This window comes from Myiozetetes cayanensis, unplaced genomic scaffold (genome assembly GCF_022539395.1).
Source record: "Myiozetetes cayanensis isolate MyiCay16 unplaced genomic scaffold, myiCay2020 scf16, whole genome shotgun sequence".
In the NCBI taxonomy this organism is placed as follows: domain Eukaryota; kingdom Metazoa; phylum Chordata; class Aves; order Passeriformes; family Tyrannidae; genus Myiozetetes; species Myiozetetes cayanensis.
Genome location: NW_026087270.1, coordinates 11,465,133 through 11,491,697, shown reverse-complemented (window position 1 = coordinate 11,491,697; position 26,565 = coordinate 11,465,133). Strand labels below are relative to the sequence as shown.

At 41.2% G+C, this 26,565-nt stretch overlaps 1 protein-coding gene across 6 annotated transcripts in view; it reads left to right on the top strand.

Moving 5' to 3' along the window:
- The window catches only part of BANP (BTG3 associated nuclear protein), a 159,946-nt gene that overhangs the window by 44,240 nt on the left and 89,141 nt on the right, over positions 1 to 26,565 (top strand). For 5 of the 6 annotated variants that reach the window (XM_050311719.1, XM_050311720.1, XM_050311723.1 and 2 more), the window contains 4 exons: positions 5,504 to 5,671; positions 12,684 to 12,814; positions 15,182 to 15,253; positions 17,330 to 17,374. In XM_050311719.1, the coding sequence (XP_050167676.1) occupies positions 5,504 to 5,671; positions 12,684 to 12,814; positions 15,182 to 15,253; positions 17,330 to 17,374 (416 nt within the window). The remainder of the gene's footprint in view (positions 1 to 5,503; positions 5,672 to 12,683; positions 12,815 to 15,181; positions 15,254 to 17,329; positions 17,375 to 26,565) is intronic. The other variant, XM_050311724.1, reaches the window with a different exon arrangement.

The following is a 26,565-nucleotide window of genomic DNA, read 5'->3' as shown; positions in this document are numbered from 1 at the left end:
GTCGGAGCCTGAAGGCGCAAGAAGGAACTTCGGAGGTGCTTCATTTTTCCCTCGGCTGTTCCAGTGTTTAGTGCAGCAGATTCTGTTGTCATGTGCTATTGGTTTAATAAAAAGGCCTCCAAATGTATGACCCTGCTGAGGAAAAATGCATCTTGTGAGCCAAGGCCCCGAAGAATCGCCCCTCTCCACGACTCGGAGCAGGCAGATCTGAAGCCCTTGTTTTTCGGATTATCCATCATGTTCCTGTCGGTTTAAAAAAGATTCTCTTCATCACTTTTAAGATTTGAGTGATGAATATGACACCCTGTTGGTTTTTCTCTAAGCTTGGAAAATTAGGTTAAATTTGAAAATGAAGGAGCAGTGAAGCAAATCTGTTTGGATTATGTATTTATCATGTAAATATGTATTTATTTTATTCATGTGGCTGTTGGATTCTCTGGTGGTAACACTTTCCCTAATCTTTCCAAATGTAGCAAAACCAGTAGGAAATTCTGGGCCATCTCAGCATAAAGGGAACTCTGCCAAGTCCATGAAAATAATGATTTACCTTTTAATTTTCTAAGGAAATGTGGTGATCGTGGAGAACAATATCCAGTCTCCAAATGCAAACTCCTGACACGGGGTTTGTTTTTTAGGAGCTGATTTTGAATGCACTATCAGGATGGAATATTTCATGTCTGGTTTTGATCTTACAAATGTCTTTTCTTCCTCCTCAGTTTGTTCTTAATTAGATTTCTTTACAGTTTCGTGTTTTCTGTGCGTTGTTTCGTCTGCTGCCTGACTCCTGACCTTTAAGGAGAGGATTACTTTTTCAGGAACGTTGTTTTCCTGGGATTTTCTTGTTTTAGAATTAGTCCTGGTTTGTAGAAAAACCCAACCTTTCCTCTCCTTATTTTGTACATAAGATGCCCCAAAAGTTTGGGAATGTGTCATCGTGTCAGACATCGGTGCCGACGATCCCTGTGTTTGTAGCAGATCATCTTTGCTGCATTTCCAAGCTCGTTTTCCTTTGCATTTCCAAACTGTTTTTCCTTTGCATTTTCAAACTTTTTTTCCTTTGCACTTCCAAGCTTTTTTTTCCTTTGCATTTCCAAATTTTTCCTTTGCATTCCCAGACTTTTTTTCCTTTACATTTCCAAGGTTTTTTTCTTTGCATTTCCAATTTTTTTCCTTTGCATTTCCAAGCCCTTTTTTTCTCTTGAACCACAGAAAGATTTATTTTAAATATTGTGCTGTCAGTATTTTTAATTTTATAGGAGCTTCCTCAAAGCTGTGTTTCTAATCCAGGATGTGGAAGGCAAAGCTCAGCCTGATGCACCTGCTGGCTTTTAAAGCTGACTTTTTAAATTTTCCTGATGCACGTTTGCCTTCTTCCTGAACTTTTGCTTGATGAGATTGGAATATTGGCTTCTGATTTCTCCTTTTCACGTCTCCATGAATTCCCTGTGCAGACTTTTCAGTCTCCCAAACTCCCAGGATCAACCTGGTTTATGGAAAATCTCTCAAGCTCTTGCAGTTTATTAAATAACTGAACTATTTTAAAGTCTCTGGTGTGTTTTCGTAGAAAGCTTTGTTTGGGAAGTGAGATTCCCAAAATAAGCAAACTTTGGACCTTTAGTGTTTAAAAACAGGGACATCCTTTGTTTTGAGTGTTACCAGCAATGATCCATTGCCCTGCATGAAAACATCCCTAAAAACACAGCCAGCCTTAAATCACCTAAATCCTGCACTTCCCTCTTCTTTAATGGGCATCTTTTTGTCAAAGTGCTGAATTATGTTGCTGAATGTATTTTTTATGTGTGTTTTGTGGCTCAGCGACTCTTTGCTTTTTAAAATCCCAACGTTTGTGCTACTTTTGAGTAGGAAATGGGCTGAAAAAGTCAAATCCCTTCCCACTGAGGTATTCCTGCCTTTTCTGCTATGGGCTTCCCCAAGTTAAACATCTCATTTCCAATATCCTGCTTTAGTGTTTGGTGTTTGACATGCAGGGAATGAGGCAGCTGAAAGCTCTGCTGCCTGGGATCGTTTATGGATAGGGAACAGAGGCAGCACGCTTTGATTTCCTGGGATTGTTTGCACATGTTTTCAGGATGTCCTTCTCCACTGCAGGTAAATCACATTTCTAATGTCATGGTGAACTTTTTATCTGCTTCAAAACTACTCCACTGTTGTTAACATTATATTTTCCTTCAGTCACCAGAGGACTGTGAGGAAATGTGGTTGCTCAAGAGCTGAATAACATTTTAGGTTGTGATCCCAACTGCACAGATTTTGCTGCTGAAATTTATTGAACCTTTCTATCAACTATCTTTGGACTTAAGGGCTAATTTTTCATGCCTGATTTGCACGTGCAGTTGCTGTGGCTGAGTCTGCAGTTGGGGTAAAAATCAGTGCAAACAGCACTGGTTGTCTGGACCGGTTTTTACACCTTTGATTGCTGTAACAACAAGTGGGAATTTGAGGAATTAAGGGAAAGAAATAGAGATGCCTGGCTTGGAAAATCTGCCTGATGCTTTAGGTCTCTGTAGTCTGAAATCTTCTCTGACTCTGCCCTGTTTAGCTTGTTACCTGTTTTCTGGGCTTTTCTCTGGAGCCATGTTCTTTCCTGGAAGGGAATGGTAAACCCTTTATGGCCATTCCTTATCACATTGATTAAATTATAATGTTTGTGATCAGTAGGTAGAATCATGGAATGGTTTGGATGGGAAGGCACCTTAAAGATGATCTCATTCCATGGGCAGGGACACCTTCCACTAGCCGAGGTTGCTCCAAACCCTGTCCAACCTGGCCTTGGACACTTCCAGGGATGGGGCAGCCACAACTTCTCTGGGCAACCTGTGCCAGGGCCTCCCCACCCTCTCAAGAAAGGATTTCTTCCCAATATGTAATCCAAACCTGCTCTCCATTTGAAGGTCTTTTCCTGCCTCCCTCAATAAAGCAATTTCTGGGATGTTTTATGTCACAGCTCTGGCTCATCATCTTCCTCATTCTGGGAGTATGAACATCTCACTGCACCTGATGATCTCTTGTCCCAGATAATTGATACTGCTTTTGATTTTTCCTTGAATTAAGTGGCATCCTGGAATATCCCATGGATTACACTGTAATAGTTAAAATTCCAAACCAGACAGCTTTTCCCTGAGAGTTTCCTCTGACTACACTTGATCAGTCACTTCCCTAACCAGGGCAGCACAACGTGAAAGTCATTAAAATGTACTTGTGGATGAAATATGGACTTTTTTTCCCCAAACTAACCACAGAGCACATGACTGTGTTTTATGTGGGACTCACAAGTGCTGTTGTACCTCCTGACAGCTGAGGGTGGGTGAAGAGTTAAAGCACAACTATTTTTATTGGCCATGCCTGCAAACATTTCTGACCCATTTCTCTGTGTAATGCACATTAGTAAGAGATCAGGCTGAGAAACGTGGGCTTGGGATTTACAATATGGAATGTGCTTTCCCTTTTGCTGACACCTATGGAAAGGGAACTGTTGCACAGCAGCAGATGGTAATTTTAGCCCATTTTCCTCCTTTCTTACTCCCACCCCCTTTTTGGAGACACAACAGGAGTTGTGAAGTTCTTGCTGTCACTTTAAGATGAGAAATCCTGGGGTCTTTGAGGCACTTTTGGGGCCAGTCTTTTTCCTCCTGTATATTCTCTCCTTTATTTCAACTGGCTTCTTAAACAGTTCTACAAAAAAACTCAGAGCATCAAAAATTCAACATATTTCAAAAATGATGCCACAAAAGGTACAGTTCTCCCCTTGGCTGTGTTAAGCTCAGTAACTGCAGATTTCACATTCTGAGGACTCTGGTTTCCTTTGTAATACAGAGGAAACTGTGAAGCTTTTAGCTTGTGCAAACCTGGAATTTTGTGGCTCCAGGCTTCAAATCATTTGTCTTGCAGTAGCAGAGCATGTCCTGTTCTATATATTCTATATACAACAGCTTAAGCAAGTACTTCACAGGATTAGGATCCCATTTGAGAGGAAGATTGAAAGCTCAGTAAGTGGAAAAGATTATTTTACTTTGCAAGGTATGAAAGGAACTGATACCAAAAGGAAAATAAGATTTTTAGAGACACTTCAAGCATTGTCATGTTGAGCAAAAGCTTCTGTTACAGCTTTGGCTGCTTTAACTGTGGGGATTGCACATCTGAATCTGAAAAGTTTAAGAGCACAGTTTTAGAGACTGTTAAAAATAGATCTGCTTGAATTCAGGGGTTTTGAACCTCATAGAATTATAGAAACCTAAAATGGTTTGGGTTGGAAGGGACCTTAAAGCTCATTTCGTTCCATGGGCAGGGACACCTTCCACTATTCCAGGTTGCTCCAAGACCCATCCAGCCTGGCCTTGGACACTTCCAGGGATGGGGCAGCCACAGCTTCTCTGGGCAACCTGTGCCAGGGCCTCACCACCCTCTGAGTAAGGAATTTCTCTCCCAATATCCCATCTAACCCTGCCCTCAGGCAGTTTAAAACCATTGTCCCTTGTCCTGGCACTGTGTGCAAAAAGTCCCCTCCCCATCCTCTCCCTCCTTCTTACCTGGGCAGACAGGGACTGGATTTTTCAAGTGGTTTTTTTCCTGCAGCCATGAGCATTAGGAATTTTTCATGGTATTGATGCTTTTAAGAAAATCCAAACCCCTCTGAAGCTCACACTGAAATGGCCACGGTCTGTAGGAACACAGGAGGACCTTAAACAGCTGTCACTGCTCTACAAGTTTCCTCCCCACTCTTAAAGGCATTTGTGCAGATGTCAAACCAAGTATTTCTTGTCATAATCGTTTGGCTCTCTCTGCCCCTGCTCTATCTGGGCTTCCCCTTCGGGTTCAGGGGCTGCACGTGGTGATAAACCTGGTTTGAGTTGGCAGCAGGGCTCAGTCTGGGTGAGCTTTGCTTCAAAACACTCAGCTCAGCTCCTGAGTCAGCGCTGTGTTTATGGAACACTTTGGCAACTTAACACCAAAGGCTCCAAAGTGCATCGTGTGGCTCTTGAAATGACTTCATTCCAGGAGTAACGTTCGCAGGAGGGTCTCATTTCGTGGTGTTTTTATTGGAGTCTGATCAATTCGGAGCTGAGCTTTAAAAGATTTTTATTATTTTTGTTTGTTTTAATAGGGGTTTTATATGGTCTCCTGCTTATCAGACTTATTGTGGGGCACTATCAGTGAGAAATAAAGCTGTCTCCAGTTTTGGCTTCAGAGGGCTGGATCCTCTGTCAGTGTTGCACAGCTTGGATGTAACAGGGCAGCTCCCATGGATGGAAGGGCAGATTGACAGACAGAACTGTGCATGTGTGATTACTGAACTTTGGGAATAAAGTTTGTTGGAATCACATCACTGTACAGCTTTGGGGGTCTTTGTGAGGTCACTGTATTCCTTTAGGCAATGTGGGCAGTTCTGAAATGTTCCTTTGTTCGCCTCGTGTGTGGGACTGGGTGTGTCATCTTGGAAATACAGGTTTAGGCTGATTTTTGCCTCTTTTCTTTGTAATTCCAGGCCACTTGTTCTACAAGTTTGGCATCACAGAGTCCGACTGGTACCGCATCAAACAGAGCATCGACTCCAAGTGCAGGACAGCGTGGAGGAGGAAGCAGAGGGGGCAGAGCCTGGCTGTGAAAAGCTTTTCCAGAAGAACACCTTCCTCATCCTCCTACAGTGGTTCAGGTAACAAACCAACATCCCCCCCCCAAAGCCAATCAAACCCCAACTGAAAGGAAAACTTGCAGTGATAATAAATTCGCTTTGTTTTTCATTATACCTCCATGTTAGTTTGAGTGTTTAGCCTCACTGAGATGCTGAGAACGTACAGTCACAGAATCATGGAATGGGTTGGGTTGGAAGGACCTTAAAGATCATCTTGCCCTGGGCAGGGACACCTTCCACTATCCCAGGTTGCTCCAAGCCCTGTCCAACCTGGCCTTTCCCACTTCCAGGGATGTGGCAGCCACAGCTCCTCTGGGCAACCTGTGCCAGGGCCTCACCACCCTCATAATAAACAATTTTTTTTCCTAATATCTCATCTAACCCTTCTCTCTTTCAGTTCCTCCACATGTGTTAACTAAAAAAAATGCAGCTTATACAGCTTTGTGCTCTCATATGTTTTATTTTCGCCATGCTCAGTTCTTTGAGTAGAAGATGAAAATGTTGCTGCAACTCTTGTTCCTCAGAGGAGTCAGTGGCTGAACCTTGCACATCAGTCAGTGGGACGTGCTAAAGGTTGTTCCTGAAGGATTTTCCTCTGAAGGAATTAAATCTGTTGTAGGTGATTCTATATTTCCATGTAGGTATGGAGGCAGGAATAATAATAACAACTGAAAAACCCTGACCCAAGAAGTGTTCTCAGAGGACATTTCTGGCTCCTGCTTTTAATATAAAGCAGCGTTATGGGACATTTGTACATTAGATATTAAAACCAGGGGTTTGGAAGGGAGCCCAAGGAAAAGGAAGGAAGTTTATTTGCCTGCATAAAATTTTTGGTTGCATGTTAACACTAACCACTGTATCTCATGCAAAGAAAGCCAAAATCTGCTTTCAATGGAAAATTTTATGTGCTGGAACAGGGAATCACATCCAAAATCCTCAAATTAAAACAACTAATCAACCTAATGATAACCATAAGCCTTATATGTTGATGGGATCTTTATTTGCAGTCTTTTAGCAATCAGTATTTTAGAATAAGTGGATATTAGGGGCCTGTGTTCATTAGACTGCACCCCTTGAGTGGTGTTGAGATTTATTATTAAAAACTATTATTTAATCTCCTGCTTTGGAGATTTGGAGACACCAGTGTAGAGATGGAAAACACATCTAGGCTCAGTGAGTTCCTGCCTTCAGAAGGCCATAAGATAAGTTTTGGTGGGTTCTTTTATTGTGGTTAAGCTGAAAACTCATTTTTCCCCTTAATTCCCCTAAATTAATTAGTGAGTAAAATATTCCATGAGTACAAGACCACCTGAATTAACTCCTGACCAACCTGGTCTAGTGGAAGGTGTCCCTGCCCATGGCAGAGGGTTGGAATGGGATGAGCTTTAAGGTCCTTTCAACACAAACTGTTGCAGGATTGTGGGATTTCAGCATGCTGCCTGAGAAGATGGGAGATGAGGTGGGTCTGCAAGAGCCACCTTGGAATTTTGGTGGCGTGCCTGTGGTCCAACAATCCCCAGGATTGTTTTTATGGCACCTGCATCTCTCCCTGGGCAGGGATCTCATCTCCCAAGTCCCCTAAAGAGCAAAGAGGTGGCTGCATGTCCTTGTAGGGATGTCTTTGGTCCTGATGATGCTGAAGGTCAGCTGAGGCATCTTGGCATGTCCTTGGCAGGGCTGTCCAGAAGTGCAGCCAAAAGTAGAGTCCAGGCAATAACAGGAGCAGCTGCCTTTGGTAACAGTGTGTGAAAATGTTCCCATGGAGTCAGAGGCTTTTGGTAATTTTCTTGAAAATATTGCTCTCCCTCAGAATGTCTTTGGCATCAATTTCTGGGAGGCTGGAAAGGTGGGAAAAACAGACTCACTTTATAAAAACAGAGCACTTTGCAGAATCAGGTGCTCCTTTGAAAAGTGAATTTGCAACCCAAACCCAAGCAGGAGTGGTGTTTCACCTGGAGAAAGAGGAGGAACAGGAGTGGGTTGAGAGGCTCAGTGAGGATATTGGGGAAAGAAATGGAAGAGAAAACGTAGATTCACACAGGTTTTAAAAGGTGGCATCACAGGGCTGTAATTTCACCTCTGTGTTCAGGTAACTCCAGGAACTGCTCAGATATTGCCTCTGTGGTTTGACATCCCTGGAACCCCTCAATGGAATTACAGCATCAGAATTCCCAGGCATCTGTTCCTGATTATCCCCCCTGTACAGCGGAGGGAGCAGAATTCCTGCTGCCAGCTCGTAGTAATATTTCACAGCTCTGAAGTAAAGGAGCTCTGTATTTCACAGTTATGACAACAGAGCTGTCAAATATGGCTTTGGAAAGTGTTCCATATGAACCCAGACAGTTTTTATGGGAGCATTTGTTTCAGGGGGCAGTTTAAGGTGAGCCTCGAACACTCTGAAATTCAGCTACTTGAGAAACTGCCTTTTCCACTGGTACAGCTTTAAAGTCCAACTTCCAGGTGCTCCTGGGCAGGTCTCCACCCAGCTGTGGTTGCTGCAGGAGAAAACCTGTGTCAGGTTTCACTGGGAAGGATGTGGGGATGTAGAGTTGTAGTTTTCTTGCATATTCTATTCAAAGAATCCCAGAATGGTTTGGTTTGGAAGGGACCTGAAAGCTCTTCCCATCCCAATTCCCTGCCACGGGCAGGGTCACTTTCCACTAGCCCAGGTGGCTCCAATCCTTGTCCAACCTGGCTTTGGACACTTCTGAAATACTCTCAAATCCATGTGGTCACTGCTGTGCTGGACATCCTCCCCTGGGAATTGGGAGACGTGGATTTTCAGAGCTGGTTTTTAGCAGCAATTATTAAAAAAAAAAAATTACAAATAGAGCAGGCTGAAGCTCAGCTGCCTCTGCCCTGACTTTGGTTTCTCTGGCTCTGAGGAATTTTGAGGATGATTGCCACCACCTCTTTGAGACAGTCAAAATCCATCTGGATTCAGTCCAAAGAAACTGGTTTTGATTGCCCATGGTTTGAGGAAGGACACTGGTTTAGAAGATCTCCAGAGGTCACTTCCAACCTCATCTATTTTGTGATTTTGGGATTTTTTAAAATGAATTATTACACACGTAGTAAATAATTCTGAATTATTACATCAGAAGAGGATTGTTCTTCAGCTTCACTCTCATGTACTTGTTGGCCATGTCAAAACTTTGAGGCTTTTCCTGCTTGTTGTGATTAACAATTTGAGCAGCACGTGGCTTTGATTTGAGTCACGGTCAAAATGGCAACAGATTTTCCTCTCTGCTCTGGTATCATATGGAAAAATTAACGGTACAAATGATACAGAAAAGCAGGAGGCTGAGCCCAGAGTCCTGATGGAGCCTTAGGAGGGCTTGGTGTTGAAATTCAACGATTGTGTTCGAGAGAAACAGATTTGCAAACAAGGACGTGTCTGAGTGAGGTGGCAGGAAAATACAAATGGATATTCCTTCTTTATCCTTCAGCCCCAAAGATACTGATTGAGGTTGTTCATGGTTAATTGTCACAGTAGCCACAAGATTTATGGGTTGCATCAAGCAGGCTTGTATGTATGGAGAACCTGGGTTTCCTTATTTTAGCTGGTTCTGCTGTTGCCTCTGGTTGGAGTTGAGGTGTTGATTGCGATGGTTGCTCTGCTCTTGGAGCCAACATTTCAGTACCTTATCTGTGTTTTCCTCATGTTTTCTCCAACCAGAGTGGCTGCCACGAGAATTTAACTGGATCTTCCTTTTCAAACCTCAGCAGTGTGTGGAGGGAGGGCCGCAGGAAACGAGGGGTTTGGGAGGAGGATTAATTGAAAAGTGCCTTCTTCCTTTCTTTTAATTTCTGTTCAGATTGTTCAAGCTGTTATCACAGTTTTCCATGTTGGAATTTTTAATTAGTTCTCTGACTTTGGGATTTATATGGAGATTTAGGCTGAAGTGCTCAGCCTGTGCTGAGGTGTCACACAGAAAAATGGATGTGCAGCCAAATCTTCAAAGGTTTTTTTACAACATTGGAGGCTTTTAGCCCTGGCTGAGTCAGGGGGAGATAATGGTTTACAGTGCCCAGGTTTATTTCTATTGTTCTAGGATGGGGTTTGTCCTGCTTTTTGGGTCTGAGGATTTCTAATCTATCCATTAACCTTTCCTTGCTGGGACTGCACAGCCAGAAAGCAAGGAGAGAAATCCTGGTTTGAACTGTGAGGCTGGGAGGCACTAGGAGAATAATTTATAGTTACAAACCACGAGGACACTGAGCAGGAATTCCCTCTGCCATAGAATCTGTCCCACCCACACCCATTTCCAAAATAATGCCAGTCCCTTCTCCCAGGGAACAAGTGACAGGACGAGAGGAAGCAGCCTCAAGTTGCTTCTAGGAAGTTAAAGTTGGATATCAGGAAAAATTTCTTCATGGAAAGGAAAGGTTTGTCCAGCATTGGAATAATCCACCCAGGGCAGTGGTGGAGTCCCCATCCCTGGAAGTGTTCAAAAACATGTGGATGTGGCACCTGGGGACATGGATGGTGGTGAACGTGGTGCTGTTGGTGGCACTTGGTGATCTTAAAGGTCTTTTCCAACCTGTGATTCTGGGAAAAATGAAAACCCAGGTGCTCAGCTGATAAATATGAAGTAGAACAGGAATGAATTAGGAAGGCCAAAGGTTTTGCCTCTGTCTTAAAACTGATTTTAGCTGAGAATTAAACACATATCCTTGAAATAGTTAAAGATTACCTTTGGCAAATCCAGCCTTGCTCAGCAGTGTCTGAGGAGGGTTGGCTTGGAGAATGGGACAGGAGAAACCACTTCAGTGGGGTCATCTGAGCAACTCTTGAGCACTGGGCTGAGAAGACACACTCAGCACACTCAGCCTCAATGTTCTTTGACTCATCAGCACAAGCAGCAAAGAAATGGAAAACATAAAAGAATCATGGAACTCCAGAATGGTTTGGGTTGGAAGGGTCCTTAAATCTCATCTCATTCCACCTCCTGCCGTGGGCAGGGCCACCTTCCACCACACCAGGGTCCAATTTCAACTTGAAAGAAAGGAGTATTCTGCAGTTGTATTTTGTTTTTCCTCTGTGTTGGAGTGGTCAGTGCAGCATCCTCCATACCATGGGTGTCTCCAAAGCTATTCCATCTAGCAGAGGGTATTTTGGGAATGCCATGGATAAGGTAGCACTAGAAAAGGTGTTTGGTTCATGTTGAACTTACCTCTTTGGAATTAGTGGAAGATTTCAGAGCAGGAGCTCAGCTGTGATTTCTCTGTGCCAGGGGTTCTCTAAGAGATCAAAATTGTAAATATGAGGCTCGGTGCTTTACAGGGCTGTGATTTATAAGTGCTGACACATCCTCTCTTCAAGCTGTGTGTGCTCCTCATGTTTGTGTTTGTTTTTAATGGGGAATGTTTAAAAAGGGATAAATATTCCTTTTGTCTGCTCCAAGATGTGGAGGGGAAAACAATACTCAGAAAGGATGTTTTGTTCTTAGACACTGGTGAGTCCTCTCTCTTCTTTCTTCCTAAGAACTAAAAACCACCAAAACATCCAACCAAATAAAGAAAAAAATCCCAACTGAGGTTGTTGCAGTGAAACCAAACTAGAATCTATTTATAGGTGACCACGTGAGAGGTACAGTGGGATTCCATTCAGGCTGTGGCTCCTCTTCCCACCTCTGAAAAGCACCATAATTTCTGGCTTATGAAGCAAAAAAATGACTTACAAATAAAGACTTTTGGATTTACAGTTAAAATCGTATTTCAATATGTGCATATAATATATATATTTATCTGCTGCAGCTCATTTTTCTTTGATACTCTTTGATTGCATAACTTAATCAGAATATAAATGCTCGTTATAAATGAAGGATTGAGTGTTTGGACACTGTGGTTTGGTAGGAGTTGAGTTCAGCTCAGCTCAGTTCAATAACACGGTGAGAGACTGGGAAGCACAATGGGAAGACAAAAGCAGGAGGGAGTGGATTTGTGGGAGCCCTGGAGAAGCAGCTGAATCACAGTGGCCTTTCTTAATCATTTGTAAAATAAAAAATACAGAAAATGAGAAGTAATGAAAATGGGAGAGAAAGGGAAAGACGGAGGCTTGGTAAAGATCCTTGTCCAGCCTGGAAGAGAGAAGGATCCAGGGAGATCTCAGAGCCCCTTCCAGTGCCTAAAGGGGCTCCAGGAGAGCTGGAGAGGGACTTTGGACAAGGGCCATGAAGGAGAGGACAGAGGGAATGGCTTCCCACTGCCAGAGGGCAGGATTAGATGGGATACTGGGAAGGAATTCTTCCCTGGGAGGGGGTGAGACCCTGGCACAGGTTGCCCAGAGCAGCTGTGGCTGCCCCATCCCTGAAAGTGTCCAAGGCCAGGTTGGACTGGGCTTTGGAGCAACCTGGGCTAGTGGAAGGTGTCCCTGCCCATGGAATGAGATGAGCTTTAAGGTGCCTTCCAACCCAAACCATCCTGGCATTCCATGAGTATCTGTTCCTCTCAGTGCCCATGACAAAGCCACTGGCAACAGAGCATCTGAATGGGAACAAATCCCATTTTTATTTGGTTGATGGGACAGGTTTTATACTCAGTCCAGGACTTTTTGGCTAACTGGGATTTGTTAATCCCATCCAGACTTCTGTACATCAAACTTCCATTGTACAGCAGTGCAGGAAATACTGGAATGGCACAGTAAGAACAAGATCATATTTAAGGAATTCTAAACATTCTCTAGTTACCTGCTCATCAAACATGAGGTATTAAAGGTGTGTGTCCAACAGGCAGCAAAAACATGGATTTCTTGTGTTTTCCTCAGTTCCTGCAGAAGTGCTGTGGTTGGAATTCTGTATTTCACATCATTAACACAATTAGAGCTTTCACAGAGACAAATCAGCCTTTGGAATTCCTGTGGAATTTGTAGCACATGCACATTTTCTGGTGAACATGCAGAAGAATATGAATATGAATATAAATAATGGTTAAATTTGTTTCCCATGGGGTTTAGGTGTGGATTGTTGTGTGGCCACTGGGATGGGATGTACACATGTAATAAAGGTGGATTTTTGTCTCTTTTTTCCAGAGGGATCCCAGAGTTCAGTGTCAGCTTCCAATGAGATCCAGCAGAACCAGCCCCAGGCCCTTCACTACGCCCTGGCCAACGCCCAGCAGGTCCAGATCCACCAGATAGGAGAGGATGGACAAGTCCAAGTAGTATGTCCTCAGCTTTTTCTAAATACTTCCATTTAAACCTTCTAATTTCTTGTAGACTTTGCTTCAGTTGCAATTTAATGTTTTATTTTTAAATAGTAACTCACCATCACTCAGGATTTTCAGTAAATAAACATTGGAGGCTTATGGGAAAAAAAAATGATTTGGCAAAACTCTTCCTGCAGGATTTGCTCACCTAATTATGGCAAATAAATGCACCTTCATTATTTTATAGAATTTACCTGTTTTCCTGCACTTGCCATAACCACCAGCAGCCCCATAAAGTGTAGGGTTTACACACCACGGTTGGTTTTAGCCATGAATTACACAACAGCAATGCATTTATTTATTTATTTATCTTGAAAACTGCATTCTCAGCTGGTTTTGGACATCTGTTGGCTGAACCTTTACATGTGTATTCATTTAGCTACGTGTATATAAGTAAAAGTTATAAATATTGACATTTTTTAAGCCTGAGACACAACTCGGGCTGTGATTATTTCTATATGTGGTTTCAGTGTCCTCTGAAAAAAAACCACCTTCACTTCAGTCCCTCTGACCCACAGTTTGATACAAGGACTGTTTGAAATTCAAACTTCAATTTAAATTCATTTAAAATTATTTTTTAAAAAGTGTCCTCGGTGAAATAATGCTCTTTCTGCAGGAACTGTGGGCATAAGTTCCATTTCCACTTCACTTTTGCCATAACTTTCCAGTATTATCCTGGGAATTCCCTTGTCTCTTGGCTTCCCTGTGGATTTTAAATCTTCTTGACTTCTCAGAGGATCTTTTTATGAGATATAATTGATGACTGTAAACCATTTTTCAAGTCTTGAAAGACAAGGTAGAAGGGAAAATTATATGAAATGCATGAATATAACAGACAAAATGGTTACATTTATAGGTGTAAGTGATGCAAATTTGCCTCATTAAAAGCTCTGGACTCATTAATGATCCTTTAAATTGCTTGTGGAATCCAGGAAAAATCTTCTGTGACCCAGAATCACTTTCTAAATGTCATAATTTAGACATATAGTGGAAACAGGAGAAAATGGCATTGTTTTTCCAGTTCTATGGAATAATACATTTAGATCAGGCTAAGAGTCATTAGTAATGTAGTAGTTATTTATAATATATATTAAAAAATCGCTATTAGAGAAGGACTGTCCCTGAGGGCCAGTTCTGTGTCTGCAAAAGAGGAGTGAGCAGGGTTTTTTTGGTCATAAAAAGGTGAATAAAATCACCTTCTCCCCATCCCTCCAGCCAGAAAGGATTCCTTATACTTAAACCCACTCTGAATGGATCTTCCAAATGCTCCAGGCTTTTTCCTGGGAGCCCTGAGAGCTCCACGTTAAGGAGGGGAAAGTGATTTTAATCTGCACACAAACTGGGCAGTGCTCTAATTTTTTATACAGCCCCTATTGTCAGAGTGAGACTTTCAGAGTGTTTTTTCTCCCTATAAATAGATGGTTTCCTTCCAAAGGAAATGAAACTGTTGGAAATAGAGGGATCTGTGTGTCTTTGAAAATCACATGCAATTGTTCTTGTGTTATAAAATCAGAAGGGCCTTTGACAGAATTCCAAATGATTATCTTTAATCTCATGCAGGCATATTAAAATGAACACAAAGCCTTAGAAACCCTCAAGGAGGTTATTTAGAATCCAATCTCAGGTAAATCACAGGAGCAAAGACTTGGCTGGGCTAGTCAGGATGCACAAGGGATTCCATCCACTCTTATCCCTGTTTGGATCAAAGGATGGGCTTGGTACCAGTCTGGAGTGGGGGCTGTGGTCAATAATATAAAGCATTAACATGATTAACACTATTAGGGCAGTAACTGTTCAAATTAAGGAATTCTTCTGAAATCCCAGCAGTTTGAGAGTCCTTGGCTTAGTCTGTGCTCCACTAGAACTGTGTGAGTGTTCCCAAATCTATGGATAATTAGATGCCTTTGAAAGCCTCACTCTTAGGGATATTTGTCTTGTTGGATCTTTTTTAAGAACTGACTTTGCAAGGTCTTTAAATTGGATTAATGTTTCAGCCACCAAGTCAGCCCCAAGCCTTGTGTGTCAGTCAAAAGCACAGATCCTTTGCACAACATTCACTGCATAAATGTTATTTATTATTGTGCCTGTTTTCTTCCCCTTAAGTGAAAATGAACCATTCTTTGCTCAAAGTCACTCTGCTTATGCTTTTCATAAAAGGAGGGGCAAATACAGTTGTACTTTATTTTTTACAGCTATTTTTAATGGTTTTCACTGAATGAACACTTTGCTTCTATACCTTAAGCTGTGCTGCTCCAAGGTAGTAGCTGCTTCCTCTAGTCCTGATTTTCCTCTGATGCTCCTTGGTGTTTTCTTTTGCTGTGGATCCCACAGGGCCATCTCCACATAGCCCAGGTGCCCCAGGGGGAGCAGGTCCAGATCACACAGGACAGTGAGGTGAGCAAAAGTTTGGGTGTCCTGGAGCACATTTGGGGCCCTGATTCCAAAACTGCACCCTCTGAAATCCGAGTGAAGTGAGAGGCTGTGGTGGAACCAGGATGAAATGTGCTTTAGGGTGGTAAATGCAGCCTGCTATTTATGTCTCTGTTTGTTTGGGTTTTTTTGGGTTTTTTTGGTGTGTTTTTTTTTGTGTTGTTGTTGTTGTTGTTTTGTTTCTTTTGGGGGGGGGGGGAGAGAGGGGAAAGGGGGTGGTTTTGTTTGTTTGGGGATTTGGGGGTTTTTATCCTCCTTGACCAGCTCTGTGTGTTCTGCACTAATGATTGTTGCATAAAGCTGATGGTCTTTGGAAATTTAATAGAGAATACTAGAGGAAATCAGTTTAGCTGCTTGCACTGCCATTAAAATGAAATTATTTTATTTAGGTTTATGAACTAAATGTGTCCAGAATAGTCAGTGCCTTTGCATGTGGGAACTGTTGAACAGGAGCTGGAGAAAATTCCAGCCACCATCTAGTAAAGAGATTTTGCAGAATCAACTTACCTTCATTACTGACCAACTAATTTGGCTCTGCAGTGTTTACACTCCTTAATTTTTTCCATAAAAATAGTTCAGTAGAATGGAAATGGATGAGTTAAGTCCTGAACCCCCCAATTTTGACTCAGGCAAACCAGCTCTCAAAGCCAGGTGGATTTGCTTGTGTGGGACTGCAATTACTGGTTATTTAAGAATATATAGATACTTCTGATTGCTAAAACTGCTGTTAGATTTCTGTGTTCTTTGTTTAAATAAAGAAGGCATAGAAAAATAAAGTTAAACAACAGTTTTAATCTCTATCATTTCTCTGTAGAAGTTTTTCCCCACTGTTAAGAGTATCTGAATGTGGGCTATTTTAATCCATTTCCAAAGTACCCAAATCACATCTCCTAAAACCACTTTGTGAAGGAATATTGTTAACACAGGCAGCTCTTGAAGAATAAATATTATCATAAATATTCTATAAATATTAGCGTTAAAGGCTTCTCCTTTGAAGAGCTTGTCTTGAGAGAAATAAAAAAGGATTAAAATACTCTGGGTCTGAAGGAATGCAAAATGTGCTACAAGAAAATTGAAGGAGTTTTGGGGTAAAAAAATCACTAAAAAAAAATTCTGATTCAGCAGCTCCTGTTGTGATTGATCCTGAGGTTCAGGCACCCCCTGTGTCCATTGGCTGGCTGTGTCTGTAAGACTTTCAAAGGCTGCATTTGAAAACATCTGGGCTTTAATTTATTCCAATGTACAGCTTCAAATGACAGCAGGAGCTGCCAGGAAGAGACACTGCCCAAAACATGCAAAGCAAAGAATTGGGATTTTTTTTTTTATAAATTATTATTTTTTTAATTATTTTTTAATTTCTAATTTTTTTCCCTCCAAGAAATCTGCTGTTTCACTGTTTGGGAAGCTGGTTTGCCTTAATCCAGTTGTGCTTTTGGAAAGGTGTCTCTGAGCATATGGAATAAAAACTTTGTTTTGTAAATATTTCCTTATTAGACTTCGGAGCTCCAGTTTCCTTTAAAATCCTTCCCATTATTGAGAATATTTTTGGGATAGATGTAATTCCTGTAATAGAATTGTTAGTCTTTGGTATTGAATTTTGATAAAACAACAAACAATTAAGTAAAGAACACCCCATGCATAAAAAAGTGTTAAATTCTAATTGTAGTTTAGTAAGGAGTTGACTTAAATTTGCAGTTTTATATAAATAAGGAAACACAAAAATTTTACCTCAGAAACAATACTGAGAAACTTAGCATAAAAATACATCATATAGTAGCTTCCAAAGAGCAAAATATGCTGGTGCTGAGACACTTCCCTGCTTTTGATCTGTTTATTCCCTGTGGGTGCAGAGCTTGACTATGGGATTGGAGCTGCATTGCCAAAATAACCCTGAGAACTGCCTAAATTAATAGGTTTGCTTAATATTGAAGCTGTTTATTAATAAGATGAGAAACAGACTTTTTCCAGCATAAAGCAACTTTTTAAATTCCCAGTTTTTGTTTATTGTCAATAAATGCTCTTTTTTTTTTTTTTTCCCAGGGAAACCTGCAGATACACCAAGTTCACGTGGGTCAGGATGGACAGGTAGGAACAGCACTGAGTTTAAGCAGCATTTCCTTTGGTCTTTAACGTTGCAGTTGGAATTATCCCCCATTGCAAGGGGCTGTTTTAAGGAGGAAAATCTGTTGAGATAAACAGCTTGCAAACATGATGACATGCACATGAAATATTTTAAATACAAAAAGTCTTCGTATTATTTCATCATTCCTGCAACATGTTTCATCCCTCTGTTTTTGTCCCTCCTTGTCTTTGGCCTCTCCTCCCCCTGCATTTAGGAACTGGATTGATTATGGTGTGTACAGTGTGTTCTTGTCTCTGTTCTCCACTATCCCCGTGGCCAGATGTGGATTCAGAACCCCACATTTATTGCTGATTTTTAAGCAGTTCTTTTTCATTACATGGAGTGTCCTGGGAGAAACAGATCTTTTCCCATCTGCTTTTGTTCTTGCTGATAAAATGGCTTTATTAGGTGCTTATTCACACGCGAGAGAAGAAAAAGCAGCTTTTACTTGGAGTGCTGAGTCACTAAAGGGCTAAATTAGCAGAATTCCCATGTCAGGTGGCAGCAAAATTGCTCCTATTTGATCTCAGACACACTTTCCTGCATGTTGAGCTGTCTCAAAATACCCACAGCACAAATCCTTCCCGTGAGAAGCTTTCAAACCGGGCCACTTGCTATGGATATTTTTGGTGCTGTTGAAGATGAATAAGTTGTGAGACATCTGGGGGGAACTCGAGGCCTGCCCTGCACTGAGCAGTCTGACATCAGCAGGGTTTGGAGCTCAGGGAAGCTCCCAACACTCGGAACTTTTGACCACATACAGGATTTGTGGAGGGGTTTAAAAAAAAAGCAAAACAAACCACTTTTAAGTCTTCTTTACTGAGGTTTTCATCAGCACTATTTTTGCAGAAGTGAGAGTGGGGAAGGTGATTTTTTCTGTGTGTCAGAACTTTTAGTTTAGTACTTACTGTTCTTTTTTCCTTCTTGGTGAAATGTTGCTGCCCAAATTGCACCTTCTTACAAGACAAATATTGGGCAGTTTTATGTCTCTCTGAGTGAGACACGTAGATTAAGTTGAATTTATTTTTAATTAAAACCTAATAGCTTTATTTTTCTCCTTGAAATACCTATACATGTGTAAATTGGCGTGCATATATCTGGATATGTGTGTGTTGTTAGAGTGTGTGAGAGCACAGCAGATAGGGAAGAAAACCATGATTAATTGCCCCTTTTTTGTTTAAATCAACATCATGTTATCCATATCTGTACTATCACACAGTACATATATTTGGGATAATCTTGGTTCTGCCTAAGTGGTTGTTGGCTGTACATGTGTATGTAGAAAATCACTTTAACATCCAATTTTTGTGGGTTTTTTAGATAACTGTGCTCTGAGCTCTGCTTTTAAACTTTCCCTGAAGAAACAAATTGTGAAGTGCTGGGTTTTTTTTCTTTATTTGCTGCACTCAGCTGCATTTTGTGTCTTGAGCATCACCAGCCAGGTATTGTCACACATCAACTGGTGGCTCTGAGAATTCCCAGGAATCCTCACACTCCTCCAAAAGTATTTGCTGGAAAATGATTATTTTTTCAGTGGACCATAAAATAGGAACAAGCAAATATTTAGGGGGTTTTTTAGCTCCCTTCTGCATTAATTACTGGAAGCTTCATCAGCAGTTTAGGCCCTGAAGTGGGCGAGCAGCACTCACATGATCCCTGTGCTGCACGAGCTCTGTGGCTTCTGCTCGTCAGCTGATCTTTGTTTATCTGAGCTCATAAAACTGCAAAGGAGAGGGAGTTAAACCAAACTCTGTTCGTGGTTGAAGAAGGGGAGTTGAAACTAAGCCGTTTTCCTTGGCACTGGGAGCAGGATAAGAGCACAAAAACCTGTCAGGGACCCAGGGCAGGGTCAGGACAGTCCAGTAGCTGTTCAGGACCTGGGATCAAAGAAAAACTCCTGTGGTTTTCCAACCTGTCCGTTATTTTTCAGGAGATTGGCTTTTCCTTGTGTGTTTTGAACTCCAGTGCACCAGCCAAGGGACTCGGAGGGATATTGATAACAAGGAATATTGTGGCACTTACTGAGTGTTTTAAGCAGATTAATATATATTTATCCATGGCACTAAATCTTAGCTTGGATATTAAATATTCCCCTTGAAAATTCATCTCCTGCTGCTGTTTTCCATGTGTTATGTGCACTGAGCAGGTGTTGTTGGGTGTTCCCTCTGCCCAGGTGAGCTTTGATCCTGCTGCTGATGCAGCTTTTCACTCTCAACCACGAGTGAAAGGTTTACAAGAAGCTGGGACTGCAAAGCAGAGATTTATAAACTCCGTGTGAACTAAGGCATAAAATGGCATTAATGTACCATGAAATTTTATCAGGAAAATCCCCAAGGTGACATAGATGTTCAGGTACTAAATCCTGGCTTCTCTGCACAATTCTGCCCTTTGATTTTAACTCCTCCCCCTCCTCCCCCTTTGTCTGTCCTGGTAGTTGCACTGAACTTAGATTTTATTTTTCTGGCATCACTGTCCATGGAATAATGAAATCACTCCAAAAAGAGCTCTGTCTACCTCCACATGTGTTCTATTAGCTGGGAGTTTCATATTTCAGTGCACGTTTAATAAAAATACCAAACTGCAAAAATAATTAGACTTCGTATTAACGAACGCTGGAAACCTCGGAGCGGTGGGAATTTTTTTGACTTTGCATTTGATCCTTATGAATTACCAGAAGTTTTCAGTGTGTGTCCTGGGCCAGGTGAGGTGTTCAGAGACAGGGATATAAAGAGGTAGAACAGGACAATTCCAAGGCCATTCCTTGATTCTGCATTTTAGACATTTTGTTCATCCTCCCAACCAGCGTTTCTCCAGTTTAGGCATTAATTAAAATGACACCAGGCAAATGGTCTTCAACTAATAGCCTTAGCTCTGGAATTGAAAAGTTAATGTACTTTAAAACCTCAAATAGGATTGTTCGTATTCCAGAGAGCTGACAATTTATCCTGCTGAAGGAATGAAAAATTAACAAGAATTGCAGCATTTAGTTCACTTGGAGCAGGATCTGTAGGTAAGGTAGAAAAAGCAGGAGAACCCAGGACAAAGGAGCATGTAGGAAAAAACCAATCAGTGTAAACTGCTTTTGTAGGATCCGTCTGTGTAGGAAATAAATGTCCAGAATTGGCATTTTATATAATTGTAGACACAAGTCTGTCCTAGGGAAGTTTGAGATCAAAGAGGTGCAGTGAGACCCCTGAGTAACTGCTGAGTTACAGGAACAGACAGAGGGAGAGGATCTTGTTCCTACAGCTTTTCCTGCTGTTTACTGAGGGATTTGAATGGAGCAGGGATTGTTTTATCTTCTCCTGACCTTCTGCTCTGAGCTTGATGCTCTGAGCTCTACGACAGCTCTGAGGGCTGGGAGGGTTTAGACTGTGGAGGAGGGAAAGCATCCTCGTGTGTGGAATGACTGGAGGAGAGCGGATCCATGACTGGGAAAGATATCCTTGGAAAGCTGCTGGTGATGGAGAAAATAGAGCAGAGTTGAGGGTGGGAGGTTGGGCCTGGAAGGTTGGGATAGAGAGATGGATGGATGAGCCAGAGTTTGTCTGTGCTGCCCTGGGGAGGAGCTGGAGCTGGGTCTGGATCTGATCCTGGTTAACCCCCCCAGAGCCTGTGGTGGAGCTCAGGAGGAGAAACAACCTCGTCACCTCAGTCTGAAACAGGGCTGGAGAAGGGGAAGAAATGGTTTGAAATGTTCACAAGGAAAAAAACCTATCCTGGTAATGCCACATAAAATCCAGTGAATCTTATTTGTGACTGCATCAAACTGAAATGAAAATAGGTTGGTTTGTCAAGGAAATCACAGATCCCAGAATCACTGAGGGTGGAAAAGGGCTCCAGGATCATCAAATCCAACCTGTGCTCGATCCCCACCTTGTCACCCAGCCCAGAGCACTGAGTGCCACATCCAGGCCTTCCTTGGACACTTCCAGGGATGGGGATTCCAAACCTGCCTTTGCAGCCCCTTCCAAATTCTCCACAAACTTTGGGACAGTCAAAACCAACGCCGACATCTGGGGTTTGTCTCTCTATTTACATCCCTGATCATTATTGAGACATTCACAACTTTCTGGTGAGGGCACCATGTTTTTTAAGGTCAAATCGAATCCATAACTCAGTTATAATTTTCATTTACACAAACAAAAATGTTGTTGACATTTCCACATTAACTTGGCTGCTGCTCTGTTTTGTTTGTGCATTTTCCAGATGTCATTTTTTTGGGAAAGAAACATATATTTTCTGAATATGCTTTTTGATTGCCTTTGGAAGAGATCCTGTAGTTTCTATCAATATTAACCACTTCAATAATAAAATGTTATCCAAGACAGAGAAAAGAATCATCTTCTGCAGTTTGTAATTTTCATATAATGCATTTAATTAAAAAATTCTAGATTTAAATATAGGAAAATTCTTTATTCAAGTTGCTCAGGCAATAATTAACACAATGTAGGAAGTTTTTTCCCTATCCCTGATTTATCAGCAGTAGAGGGCAGTAGAATTAAGATGATTCTGAGCTGTTTGCTGAGGCTGGAAGGAATGAGGAGCAAATTGAAGTAGGAGAAATGAACTGCTCCGAAGTCACCCCTGGAAAGTATTTTTTGTAGGGACAGGGATGGTCTGAGTGAGAGTCTTTGTGCTTGTGGGATTGGGAGAGAGAGGAAGGATTGGAAAGGCTTTGAGTTCTATTAATTCCAATAATTTTTGATTATTGGAATAACACAAACAGGAAAATGATTGTCAGAAGAAAAATAATCAAATTAAAACCACGATATCGTTCAGCTGGAACCTCAAAACTCCTTGATTGGATTTGGAAAAAAAGAAATTATTATTTCTGACTGAGACTTCCTCAAAAATTGTACTAAATTGTACTGAAGTCTTGCAGGTCTGAGCCTGTTTTTAGGAGCAAAAATTAAAAGAATAGTTTGGAAACAACATTTGCTTTGTGGAAATTTCAGGTAAAATCAGTGTGTGTATGTGCATTTCTGATAAAGTAAGAGTGTTTAAATACTTAATTAGACTTAAGTGGGAGCATTTTAAAGACAAGATTTTTTGAGTTTTGTTTGAAGATTTTTGTGCACATCCTCTTTAATTTGGTGTCTCGTACAAGAGGTGTCTCCACTTCATTCCTCAAAGTAGTTCATCAAAACCAAAACACTCTTAGTCTGAAAACTTAGTTTGCTAAAGAAAGTTGTATTTTCAGCAAATGAAAAGAGAGAAATTTAATTTTAAAGCAGTGAAGTGCCCTAAAACTTACAGATGCGTATGGCTTAAAAAAAGCTTAAGGGAAAAACCTGCTGCCTGGTGAACAGTAAAATACAAAATATCTCTGGAAAAATTAATATTAATATTATAAGGAAAATTCGTGTTCATTTTTGCTAACTAAAAAGATGTAATAAAATATTCAGTGTATGTGTATATAAATGTGTATATAACACGTGTGTTTGAGATGTAGTTTAAGGGCAGAATTTAGATGAGTTTATGGGAAAGGAAGGAGACAGAGAAGAAGGGAACAGGAGATAAAGCAGATATGAAGTTGGTTTAGTGTACTCAAGGTTTGCTGTGGGGATATTTATATGTTTTAGCCATCAAAGTTCATTAATTGTTGTTAATCTGCAGTTTAAAATGTGAATATAGGAAATTATGGGCATGGATGCCCTTTGTTCTGTGTCCACTACAGTTCACTGAGGCTTTTCAGGTCTGAGGTTTATAAAGCCATTTTTGCTTTACTGTTCAGTAAAAGAACAAGCATCTCCTCAGAAAACGCTCAGTTTTATATTGAATTCCCCATCAGCCACTCTGTGATTGTCATTTGCTGACATTTGCTCTGTTTTTATGTGAAGTCCTTGATCTTGTCTTAGAGCAGCTCTAATTTTGATGCCTTTAATTTTACTGTGATAATGCTTTGTCCCATCCAAGATCTCAGTGTAGCACCTAAGAGATGACATGTAAGAAAGTCTGCAGGTGCCTTTCAGTTCATCTTGTTTAAGAAGTTTTTCCTCATCTACTAATTATTATTAATTCCCATCCTTCAGCAATCACACAGTGGTGTTTTTTTTTTGGGGGTTTTTTTTTGGTCTTAATATGCTGAAAAAAGCAAGCTCTGCTGAAGGCAAAGGTAAGCAAAGTCTCCAGCAGCAAAAATCTCATATTTATGGTATTGTTTTGTCACTTCTGCTTTTGGCAAAGTGTGACAATAAAGGAACAGCTTCCCAATAATAACAGGATCGAGTGTGCCCCTTCCAGCCCTGCAGTGACGCAGGTGAAGATTTGCTTTGGGAGCAAACAGTGAATTCCAGCAGATCCTTGGCTGTGAGCACAGAATATATGGCTGTGTTTGCAGCAGAGGCTTTTTCCTGGTGCTCCTCGAGATTTAGACATTATGTCAGGCAACTATTTCTGTCTCCTGCTCAGAATTCCCCGTTCCCAGTTCACTGTGTCTGTGGATGATGGAGCCTTTCACCGGTACCTTTCTCACACCACAGACTTGTTTTTCTTTGCCTTGCTGATCAAAAGCAGCAAAATGGCCAGAGAGAGGGTTAAATCAGCCTTTAGTTTAATACTGATATGAATTAGGATTTTTTCCCCACTTCTTAAATTGCTTCTTTCCATTTGTAAAAACCTTCTGACTGGTGGAAAGAATTAATGGAGGTGATTTGTTAATCTCTTACAGGTATTTCTTTGATGCAGTCCCTCAGTTCTTCGAGTGATCTGTCATAGTTATAAAGCAAGGTTGTTTAGTGAAGGTTTTGGAAAAGGATAATATTTTCTGTCATATTTTTTTATTTTTTTATTTTTCTCCTAAGAAGGTGGGTTGTTCCATTAAAATTCCATTCAAGCAGACAGGAGCATTTATAATGCTCCAAAGAATATGTTCTCTATTTTGGAGTATATTATGTTCTTTATTCACCCAAATCTTGTTTTAATATTGCTGTAAACTTAATAAGAAGAGATGAGATACGAAATGATAATCTTTTAAATATAAGGAAAAATAATTTTCTCCACCTTGATAGAAGGCAGAGGTCTAAGCTGCCTCTTATTAGAGATTTTGGTAATAAAATCTCAGCTTGTAGAATAGCAGTGATCACAAAGCTATCTTGCTGGGCTAATCTAGAGAAATCATTTCTTTTTTGTTTTGTTTATTTTTTTTTAGTGCTCTTCATTTATGATTTTTCTCATCATGTGATGTGAGCCCTGTTTGTGCTGCAGGTTTGCCCTCAGCCCATCCCTGTTCTCTCTCTGGGCTCCAGCAGTGCCACCTTAATTATTTCAGGTCTTAGGGAGGTCTCATCATGTGCTCAGAAATCAGTGCTCCATGTTACAAATTCCAGCCCAGGAAGGATCTGGGGAATGTTTAACTTGGAGAAAAGGAGGCTCAGGGGGAACCTTCTCCCTCTCTGCAGCTCCCTGACAGGAGGGGGGAGCCAGGTGGGGGTCGGGCTCTGCTCCCAGGGAACAAGGGACAGGATGAGGGGAAATGGCCTCAAGCTGTGCCAGGGGATGTTCAGGTTGGACATCAGGAGGAATTTCTTCCTGGAAAGGGTGGTCAGGCTTTGGAAGGGACTGCCCAGGGAGGTGGGGGAGTCCCCATCCCTGGAGGTGTCCAAGGAAGGCCTGGACGTGGCACTCAGTGCTCTGGGCTGGGTGACAAGGTGGGGATCGGGCACAGGTTGCACTCGATGGTCTTGGAGGTCTTTTCCACCCTCAGTGATTCCATTGGTACAGTTGGGCTGTCAGTGCCCAGGATGGGTTGACAGTGGGTTCACTGGAATCCTGAAATCCATAGCTGGGACCAGCCACTTGTTCCTGGCAGAGCCTGAGCTGTTCAATGTGGAGAGATCTCCCTTCATCCCCAGGAAAACCCAAATCACACATGGGTGGGGTCAGGTCACTTAGTGGCAGATGCACAATTCAGACCATTAACTTAATTAATCTTCTCTCTCTGTTAAACTGGATAGTAAATCCTGATAATTTAAATCTGTTTCCAGATTGCTTGTCTGGGTTAAGTGATAAATGGGATTTTGGAGTAGTTCCCAAATGATGGTCAAGGCTTTTGGAAACCTTTTGAGACCTATTGAAGTACATGGAGTTGGGAAATGGCTCCTCTTTTTTGTCTTCCCTCTGTTAAAGCAGTTGCTTTTTACCAAGTTTGGGGCACCAAACCCACCCCTTTTAAAATTTCAACCACAGTGGCTCAGCTTAAGAATAAGTTTATCTTTGTAGAAGAAAACCTGTGTGATTTACGGAGAGTTTTCAGAGTCTTAAGAAGTTAATGTTAAACAAAGTGAGATTTGACCAGTTGGTTGACTTTTGTCTGTTGTTCATATATTTAATCCTTTCAATAGTTCAACTTTATTTTCAGGCCAATTTTCCAGAATCCTTAAAATATTTCAAACTAGCTAAGGGAATGAAAAAATTTAATCTAATAAATTCTAATAAATTGAATAAGGATGATCAGAGATCCTAAATTGGAGATTTCCGTGCTGGTTGGAACGCACCATATTAAAAAACCCCACTACGAGATGGACATCTTGTTGCTTAATTTAGACATTAAAATTCCACATCAACAGCACAGTTTTAATTTCTACTTTATTTTAATTAGCTGAGATAGATTTCCTTTATTCAGAGCACATCAGTGTATTACTCTGAGTAACATTTGGAAAGCCTGTTTGGAAAACCATCGGCCGTGGCCGTTTCTTTAGTGCTCTGTGAGCAACATAATTCTTTGTGGAGTAAGTATTTGAAATGATAAACTTGCTTCCCTTGATTTGATCCAGTCTGCTGGGATTAGTTGTTGTATCCTGACTCCATCAATTATCCAGTTGGATCTATCAGTTCCTGCCTGGGCTGGAAGCAAAACTCCTTCACACAGAGATAGTCTTTTCCTTTGATACAAACTCTGGGCTCCAACTAGGGGTGATTATGAATGAATCTGGTTTATAAATTGCCTTTTTTTTTTTTTTTTTTTAACAACTATTTTTACTCCTGGAATATGTCATTCCATTCTGCTGGAATGTTGCTAAATATTTGTGTTGAGCAGCAGAAGTGTCACGGAGTTCACCAGGAGGAAGTGTTGGAATGGTGTTACTTATCACGGTAGTGGGATTTCTGGTTAACTGTTTGTTATGGGTTGGGTTGACACTCGCCATGAGGG